The 9,653-nt window shown below is 54.0% G+C and overlaps 1 protein-coding gene across 1 annotated transcript in view; it reads right to left on the reverse strand.

The window, feature by feature from the left end:
* SETD1B (SET domain containing 1B) overlaps nt 1-9,653 on the reverse strand; it is a 22,291-nt gene extending 12,638 nt beyond the window's left edge. The window contains exons 1-6 of the mRNA XM_006865491.1: nt 9,480-9,653; nt 9,162-9,260; nt 8,232-8,502; nt 6,197-6,309; nt 3,843-5,073; nt 10-118 (exon numbers count right to left, since the gene is read on the reverse strand). Of these exons, the coding sequence (XP_006865553.1) occupies nt 10-118; nt 3,843-5,073; nt 6,197-6,309; nt 8,232-8,502; nt 9,162-9,260; nt 9,480-9,653 (1,997 nt within the window). The remainder of the gene's footprint in view (nt 1-9; nt 119-3,842; nt 5,074-6,196; nt 6,310-8,231; nt 8,503-9,161; nt 9,261-9,479) is intronic.

Genomic DNA, 9,653 nt, shown 5'->3' on the forward strand with positions numbered 1-9,653 from the left:
GAGGAGGACCCTGCCCCTGGGGTCACCACCAAGGGCTTGGGGCAGTCGGCACTGGTGATAGGGGCCGAGGGCATCTCGTCGTCTGAGATCTCCATGTCTTCACCTGAGGACTGCTGGCAGGAAGAAAAGAGAAGAGAGGCTAGAGTATTTGGGGCCTGGTCCCATCTTCTCAGCCATATGGCCCTGGGCAAGTCACAAGAACCTGTCTCAGGGGGTTATAATGAAGATTTGTGCATTTATTCAACACTCATTCTACACCTACTACATGCCAGTCACTAAGGACAAGATGGGCAGAAATGTGGCTCTCAAGGAACTGATCTTCTAGAAGGTAGAGAGGAGAAGCAGACACAATGTGAACTCTATAGTAAACCCGGAAGGGGGATGGGCATGTCGAGGAAAGAAGATTGTGTCTCCGTTTGTATTCAGAGACAATAATACTAATCGAAGTCATGTGACACTTAATGCCTATGGTACATACTATGAAATAGAAGTTATGGGATTTGGACTGTGGGTGAACAACGTATTTATATACATGCAGGCAGTCCGAAGATTACAACTGAGTTCTGTTCCTAACTCGGCCGTTAAAGTTCAGTTTGTTCATAAATCACAACAGTCAAGTGTTTGTTTTAGTTTATAGCATATAGTGCACCTGAAGTGTATTCAAAAAGATAAAAAACCAGTAAAGAAACACTTCTTTTCTGTGCATCAAGAAACAGTAAGACACACTGAAAACATTTTAAACACAATAATAATTATGTTTAAAAGCAAGAGCATCAGTTTGCCTGAAACACTGCATGAATCTCAAATTTTTAGTATAATAAGCTTTAAGGGGCCCGGATGTATATTCAGTCAGGTGTGCTCAGATAGGTGTTTTTTTATGCATGACTGTGCTTAACACTCTCAGCACTTAACTCTCAGAACCACCCTACGGAGTAGGTGTACTATCTTCATCTTTACGAATGAGGAAATGGGGACACAGACAGCGTAAGTAACCTGCCCGAGACACAAAGAAAGGAGCCTGAGGCAGGAAGTGGGCCCTGAGCCTGCGTACTGTCCCAGCACAAACGGCCTCCAGGAGAAGGTGATGTTCCAGCAGGTGGGCTTAAGGATGTTGACGGTTCAGAAAGATGAGCTACTGTAATCTCCGTTACTACTCCTCACACCTCGTCCTGTGCTGTGCAGGTGGTATGCACCGAGGCAGTGCTACAGTACAGCCTCATGCTACTTTTAATTTCTCTAATCGCCCCCTGTAAAGTGGGCTCCACTATTGCTTTGGATAGTTGAGAAGGCATACACACAGGGGACTGAAGCCCCTGGCCCACGCTACGTGGGCCAGTCAGAAGTGAGGCTGCCTAGCATGGGGACCTGCTGGTGGCATCCTGAGGAGTCTGGTGGCTGCAAAGGGAGGAGTCTGGATGGTTGACACTCGGTTGTAAATGGCTAAGAGTCCACTGTCTTTAGGAGGCAGGTTTTGGGAAGTTGGGTCCAAATAGCCTGCAATTGAAGGTGGGGCTGGAAGCCAGAGATGGAAGAGGGTGGGCAGGGCTAGGGGAGGAGGGTCCACCCTGAGAGCTCTTGAGTTAGAAAAGACTGGAGCCGTGGCTCAGGCCCAGCACCAAAGACTACAGATATGAAGCTATTCCAGGTTGCAGGAGCCAGGGAGCATGGGAGAATTACTGGCTGAGGGGCAGGTCTTTCTGGATTGCAAGGTCAGAGGGCAGACCTGCAGGTGAGGGGGGGGGGGGGAAACAGGGAACAGGAAGCTTCTGCCCTTGTCAGTATCCCTTATACACATGCACACATCCTTCACACATGAGCTCGCATACACACTTGAGAGAAACAAGCATGTGCACACACACACTCATATAAACACACACCCACGCACATATACATACACACCCACACATAATCGTGCATACACACACGTGTGTGCACATGCTCACACACCTCGTATGCACAGGCACGTTCTCTCCCTCCCCTGGGATTCCCAAGCACTGCCTGGGAGCACCATAGAACCACAGACTCAACCTGACGCTCTCAAGAACTCAAGTAGGATCAGTTCTGGACACAGACCACAAAGAGTTAACCCAGCCCTCCACAACCAGCCAATCACAATAAGTCCCGGGCCCCCCGCGGTTCCTGCTCCCTCCCTCAGCCTCACCCTTCCACCAACCAGCTCCGGTTTGGGGACACGGCAAGAACTGGCCTTTCTCAGAGAGCTGAGTACCCACCCTAGTCTGCTCTTCCAGTCAGGACCTTCATTTTAGTTGAGACCGCACTGTGAGGTAGGTATTCTCCAGATATCCCCATTTGTCGGATGGAAAAACTGAGACCCCGAAAGAGGGAAAGTGCCTCCCCCAAAGTTACATAAACAGTAAGCGACAGAGCTGAGGTTCTAGGCTGAAGACTGGAGCCTGATTCTAGCCACCTCCCGTTTGAAACAAGAGAATTATCTCATCTCCCTCCAACCCCCACCCCCATCTTGCTCTTCATGCTATTCTCAGTCTGGGTTCCCCCGGGCAAACCAGAGGTTGTTTTCTGGTCTGCCAGCAGGGGGCGCATGAAGGCCGGTTTGAAGGCTTTCAGAGTCTGAACTCCAGAGGTTGAAGTCATCCCAGATCCCCAGCTCTCTGGGCCTGTCTCCTGTTCCCTTATAAATGACATAGTATTACAGACGCTTTCTGGCTACTCTGGATTCCCCAGCCTTGAACCAGCTAGACAGTATGTTAAAATGTCCCCAGACTCCAGGCAATTTGGAAGGAGGGAAAATGGCAGGGCCGGCAGCCCCTATGTTCTGCACACCTGTCATCATCTCCCCCTGCCTGAGGGCCAGAAGCCATTTCCCTAGAAGTGTAGGGAGGCCCCTTTAGAGTCCCAACCATCTGTGGCTCCTAGTAGGCAGGCCAAGCTCCTCTCTGTTCCTCCCTGAGGCAGCTCTGTAGCCCGAATCAAAGGGCCTGGTATCTCCTCCCCACTGCCCACAGGAACACGCAGCTCTGTCCAGGACCCTCCTCCCCGGCCCTACGGGCTGTTCATGCCCATAGGGCCCACAAGGGCTCTAACTCAAGGCTTCCCAGGAGGACCAGGGTAGGTGACTGGCTCAGAAAGGGAGGAGCCAGAGTCCAGGAGGATGGCCTAACCCCTACCCAAGGGAGTGTGGCATAAGGCAAGGCTCCCAGCCCCTAGGTGGAACCACTGGGAAGCTTGGCAATGAGACCCCAGAGAGTCTACTTGGGGACTGGCGACCTCACCAGCCTCTGGCTGCAGTCCTCTCTGAGTTGGCCCTTATCTCTTTCATCCTACAAGTCCAGTCCGAGTGAGAGATAAGGGATACCCCCCACATACACACAGGATCTGCCAGAGTTTTCCTTCTCCTCAAAGGGGGGACCAGACTCTACAAGCCAGGGCTCCAGTACTCTGGCCAGCTTCCCTCACCTCAACTGCTTACACTTCAGGATCAAGCCTGACCAGCCACATGACAACAGACAGGGTCTAGAAAAATCACCAGCAACTAAAACTCTGTGAGGTCTTAGCAAAATCATACCAGAGAAGCTCAAGTCAGAATTTATTCCTGAGAAGTCTTGACTCCTCTTACCTAACAAGAGAAAGAAAACGAAGGCCATGTTCCCTTTTTACCATGGCTACCAGGGATCTCAGGGCCAAACCAGTGGTGCAAACACAGCTGCTAATGCTTTCTGCATTCTTTTACTCACTACATTCTATCTCCTTCCCTAGTCCTGTCGCTTCTGTGCCTTAGCTAGTTATCTCAAAGGTTTCAAAGTGGAAGGAGACACAAGACAAACAAAGCCAAGCCCAGACAGAGATGGACAGACACGGCAGTACCTCATCCATCTTCTCAGAGGTTGGGGTCCTGTCGCTGGTTAGTTCCAAGGCAGTGTCACCTTTCTGGCCCAGAAAACCACAAGGGTCTGGGGGGCCTGGCTCAGGTGGGGGCCGGGACCTCAAGTCCAGTTCATCATCCTCATCTGAGTCAGGTAATGGCGTGGGGCTGATATCTTCCAAGCCGGTGCTGGAGGGTCGTGAGGAGGGTGGTGTGGGGCCACGATAGGAGTTGGTGTTAAAGGGGGCAAGGGGGGACAGCTGGGAGGAGGAGGAGGAGATGGGGCTGCCCTCCATCTGCAGCTCGGTGTCGGAGTCCTGCTCCCGCAGGAAGGGCAGCTTGGTGCGTTGTTCCTTTAGCAGCATCTCAATGCGGGAGTCCAGGCTGTCGTGTGGCTTCTCTGGCCCCGCAGGAGATGACTCCAGTGTGGGCGTACCAGGACTGTCACAGGGTTCCGGGCTCCAGCCGAAGGTTGGCCGGCCCCCCAGCTCCATACTGTTGGTGTCTGGGGGAGGAGGGCCAGGCGGAGTACCTGGCTTCTCCTTGGCCACAGGCTCTGTGGGTGGCAGAGGTGGGGGCACCGGTGCCCTCCGGAACTCCCCACCATCGCGGGCCCCAAAGGTGGCCGCAGCAGTGGGCTCCTCGGGGGGTGGCAGGAAGGGAGGTGTTGGGGTCTGATAGGGAGAGAAAGCTGACTTAAAGGTGACTCCAGGGGTAGGGGCAGGGGTTACTTGAGCAGGCGGAGGAGTGTGGGCAAATGTGGCTGAGTCCTGTGGCTGAGCTTTGTAGGGGCCGCCGCTGCTGCCCCCACTGCTGCCAACTGCCCCGAATGGCAGGTCTGAGGAGCCCCGGAAGGCAGCCACTGCCCCTGCCACCGTAGTAACTGAGGAAGAGTTGTGGACATAGTGATGTTCATGGCGGCGGTTATAAGCGTCCGTGAACTTGCTCTCATGGCGCCTGGCCTTGAATGTCACTGCGGGATCCTGACTGAAGAGGTAGGAGGGTGTGGGTTGGCGGCTGGAATAGCTCGAGTCCTGTGAGAAGGGGGTGCCCAGGCGTGGTGTGAGCGGCGTGCCCTGTCCATAAGAGTTGGGCGTGTCCAGACGACAGCTGGAATAAGCTGTATCCTGGGAGAAGGGTGTCCCTCCGCTGTTGGGGGTGACAGAGGATGAGCCGGAGCCACACCCAGCAGACAGACTACCATCCTTGAGACGTTTCAGGGCATCGGACAGCTGCAGACAGAGAGAGGAGATGTGAGAGCACTGGGGAGAAAAACAAGGACGCTTTCCCTTCGATTTCTGGCTGCAAAGCTCAGAGCCAAAGCGACAGCTCTCCAACTGCAGCATGGGAGAAGGAAGAAGGGGAAAGTGAGGAGGGTGTACGACGATGGCAAGGAGCCCTAGTGCTGTTACAGTGGCTAAGGATTCAGCTGCTAACCAAAAGGTGGGCAGTTCAAATTCACCAGCCACTCTGCATGAGTAAGTTTGCTTCTAAAAAGCTGCCAGCTTCGGAAAGCCTGTGGGGAAGTTGGACTCAGTCCTACAAAGCTACTGTGAGTAGGCACCAATTTGACAATGGGTTTGAGGATGGAATCAAGATGGTCCTAACCTTCTTCTAATCTTGGGGTAACCAATTATCCTTGTTGTTAAGTGCCGTTGAGTCAATTCCGACCCATAGTGGAATTATCCTTAGAGAACCTTTAAGTTTTTTCATCCCAAAGACAGAAAAAAAGAGATCCTGATGTTTTGGTTTAGCTGGGATTTTCTGTCAGTCGTACACTGTCAGAAATCCAGGCCCTTTCAAACAGGGTAGCGGGAAGAACTATGGTCTTGAGAGTAAGGGGGTGACCAAGGGTCCTCCCCATCTACCCCAGAGTCTTAGGTTTTAAATCAGGTGCCTAATGAACAACCCAGCTGGACAGCAAGCAAGCAAGGACTGTTCATTCTGAAAACTACTCCTGAGGGTGGCTGGATCGAGGGGGCTGGGATAAGAAGCTCTCCTGAGGGGGCCATCCAGGTGCATGCCCTGCGAGGTAACAGTTGAGGTAGGCATCACTGTTGCTCTGAAGAGGGGAGCCTAAACAAGGTGGAAAAGCAGCCCCAGGTGGGAGTCTAGGTCTGTGCTGGAGGAGAGCTGGAGGGAGGGACTTGGTGCATCTGAAAGCCACAGGGAGCAGGAACCACACTAGGGGAGCCACACTGAAGGGGATGTTGGGAAAACAATGGACCCCCCCCACCCCTCCCAAACAGGCTTGGCTCCCTTTCTAGCCTTCCATATTGTAGATAGTGAAGGGCAGGTGGAAATTAGGGCAGGGTGGCATTGGGGAGCTGGTAATGCTGGACTAGGAAAGCCCACCTGCAGGGTCTCATTGACGATTGGAGAGATGGCGTCCAGCTCACCCACCGGGAGGGTCTGCGGTGTATAACGGCCTGTGACCAACAGCTCATAGAACCGCATGCGGGTTTCCCCTGGGGGAGTACAGAAGGTGGGTCAGGAAAGTTGCAGGATGGGGCCCCCAGTGACACTCATCTGCTTGGCATCGGGTATCCCAGAGACCACAAGGCCTAGGGCACTAACTGTGTGGTCTAGCTCTGATCTGACCCCCTACCTGTGCCTCTACCTTTCTCTGTTCAGTGAAAGTGCTCAGCAGTCTTTACCACCTCCATGACCAGAAACACCAGCCTCCACCATAAAGCCCCTCCTCAGTGCCCGGGCCATGGTACCCACCGAAAGAGGCAGGGCGCCCCTTCCTTTTGCCTTCCTGCTGGTAGCAATGAAAAGGGAAGCTAGGTGGCACAGAGGGAACAGTTTGCCAACCTAGCTGGGGCAGCAGAGTTGGCAAAACATACTCTAACACCACATGACTAAACCCCAAAAGTCTCTGGCCAAGTGGGGAACCCAGGGGGTCTCCAACTTTGCCTAAGGCCTGGGATGCTGCCCCCTACTGTAACCTCAGCCAAGAGGAAGGGGGGCTGTTATCTGTATTTATAGAGTCTCCTTGGCAGCTGCTTACATATGCAAAAGAGCCACATTCCTAGAGCTACACTTTACTGATCTCTTTCTTTCTTGAAATACAAACTTTGTTGGCAATGTCTGAGGGTCTTTTTTTTTTGGCAGAAATGACATTTTGGTGAGAGCTGACTGTTCTCTAAGCTGTGTGGGTGTGTTAGGGAAGGAGTTCTTGTGATTGGTTCTCCAGGAGCCATCACTGCCCTCCCCCAAGAGGGTACACAGGGTTCAAAGAGTCTGTACCCTCCTCTCAGAGTCAGAGACCAAGGATGCAAGGGGAGTGGTAGAGTGGGACAGGAACTGACTGTGGGCTTGGACCCTGAGGTGATCCAGAACGAGGCACAGGCTTGTGGAGACCAACAACCCAACCTGGTCTGAGACCCAGTCAATTTATATTAATCATCAAAACGGTCTTGGGTGTAGTGAGCCTGGTATCCGCTGAATCCTGAGGCTCACAACCCCCTGAAAGCCATCCACCCAGGACCCCAGGGGACTCAGCAGCTCACAGTTGTCTGCCAGTCACAGGGCTGATCCTCAGAGCAACCAGTACCTCTGTTCCATGCCAGTGAACTCTCTAATCATTACCTCTGGTAGGGACTTCCCTAGAGGGGCCACGTGCAAACTCTGTGAGAAGCCCTGGAGTCCTGAAGACCCCCCGCCCAGTCAGGATCCCAAAGGAATCTCAGGGCCCCTGCAGTGGGAGGTTTGGCCTCCCAAGCCTGTTCTCACCGCAGCACAGGATGCAGTGCTGGGGAAGTGCTACTGTCTCTTTAAGAAAGAGGAGGGAAGACAGTGTCAGCCCTCCAACACCCAGAACAGCCCGCCCTGCTCAGAACATTATCAATGAAACAACACTCCAGGCTCAGGCTGGCTCCTGCTTCCAGGGGTAAGGGGCAGCACGGTGAGGGGTGGTGGTTGGGAACCCCTGGGAACTCCTAAGGCTCCCTTTTGAGTTAAGGGACAGTCTCTTTCTGTGTTTAAAGGGATCCCTAGGCACTCCCTCAGCCCCCCACAAATAAACAACCCCTGCTTCTTTCCCAATGGAGGCAGTAGTCCTGGGACTGTCTAAACTGAGACCATCAGGGCTCAGAGAGGGGGAGCCCTCCGGGGTGCCAGCAATGGGGAAGCCTCCTGGTGGTCCCCAGGGTAGCAGTGGCCAAGGACTGGCACATTTAGTAAATTACAGCCTGTCTCCTAGCAACAGACAACACATTTAGCTCCACGTGACTCCAACCTCAGGAGGGGGCAAATAAATAAAAAATATAAAATCAGGTTGGGGGGCTGGGGAGACAGCACTGCAGAAGGGGAGCAGAGAGGGAAAGTGATCACCCAGACAGGTCGCCTTGGCTCCTCCCCATGGGCAGACCCGGCCCTTACTCACCCTTGGTGTCCAGCTCCACGTGGATAATGTTCCCCATGACAGAAGTACTATGCAAGTGCTGAACGGCCTCCCTGGCACCCCTGACCGTGGCGAAGACCACCTTGGCAATGCCCAAGTGCTTCTTGGTCTTGGGGTTGTACAAGATCTCCACCTCCTCCACCTCCCCATACTTCTTGCACATGTCCCTCAGGAAGTTTTCGCGGATGTTATCATTCAGCTTGGCAAATGTCACCTGCTTCGGAGGTACCGGGCCTACGTAGAACTCATCAATCTAGCAGGGACAAGTGAGTTTGCAGGACATTGAAACAGAAGGGGAAAAAACCCAACCTTCCCCACTCGCCCCGCACGTTGAAAACAATGAAGAATTAAAAAAAAAATAAATAAATATATATATATACACACACACACACATATTTCCCCGGAAAAAAAAAAATACACGCGGGCGGGCCCGGGAAGCGGAGGATTAAATCGTTTGGAACGTGGAAGTCCTCTGGGTTCCGAAGGAAAGCAGAAAAAGAAACAGTTTCTCTTTCCCCACCCCCATTCTGGCCCCTCTCCCCATAGCCCAGCCAGGGGTGACCCCTTGAGCTACGAAGTTGTCTCCCCTGAGTTCCCAGGGAAAGAAGGGGGGCGGGTCCTTGAACAGAGACACTGGGTTTGCAGGAACCTGGTGAGAACCTCGAGCCCCCAGCAGAGCGGGCGGGACACTGTATAGGCACCTGGATTAGTTTCCCCAGTGTTACTCTGTTTACAGTAGCAGAGAGGGGCCCGGACAGCAGTCCCCTCGCCCCACTCAAACTTTCCTGCGGGACGGCGGGAACTCGGAATCTGGCTGGGCACCGTCAGGACTGGCGTTATTTTCGAACTCCGGGAAGGTGGGGAGGGGGAGGAGAAGGAGAGGGGCCGCGGGACGTGGGGGAGGGGTCCTACCTTGAATTTGGGCACCGACAGCTCTAGTTCCTTGTTTTTGGTCCAGATTCCGACCACCCGGGGATCCTCGACAATTTCCACCGGGCGATTGCTGGACATCTGTGAGGAGGGATGGGGGAACCCGGAATGGGAGGGCTGGTTCCACTGCCCAGGGTCGGAGGCCAGACCCCCTGCTCCAGGCACTTGTCAAACTCCGGGGCCAGGGAACCGGCTGACAGTTGGCCCCGTGGTCAGGAGAGGGAATCCCTGGGCCGCTCGGGCCCATGTCCCCGGGCCTGGCTGCGGTCGGGGTGGCGGGGAGGCGCGCCGGCTACTCACCGCCAGACTGAAATGCTGCCCATCGTAGCGGTACAGTTTATGATGCCCCTTCTTCAAAGCTGGGTCAATCATCAACTTGTAACTTCTCCAATGGTGGTTCCTCCTCTCGCCCGAAGGGCCGGGCTGCGGCGGGGGCTGCTGGTGGTGGTGGTGGGGGGGGTGACTGTTCTCCAT

The sequence above is a fragment of the Chrysochloris asiatica genome, unplaced genomic scaffold (genome assembly GCF_000296735.1).
Source record: "Chrysochloris asiatica unplaced genomic scaffold, ChrAsi1.0 scaffold00078, whole genome shotgun sequence".
NCBI classification, from domain to species: Eukaryota; Metazoa; Chordata; class Mammalia; order Afrosoricida; family Chrysochloridae; genus Chrysochloris; species Chrysochloris asiatica.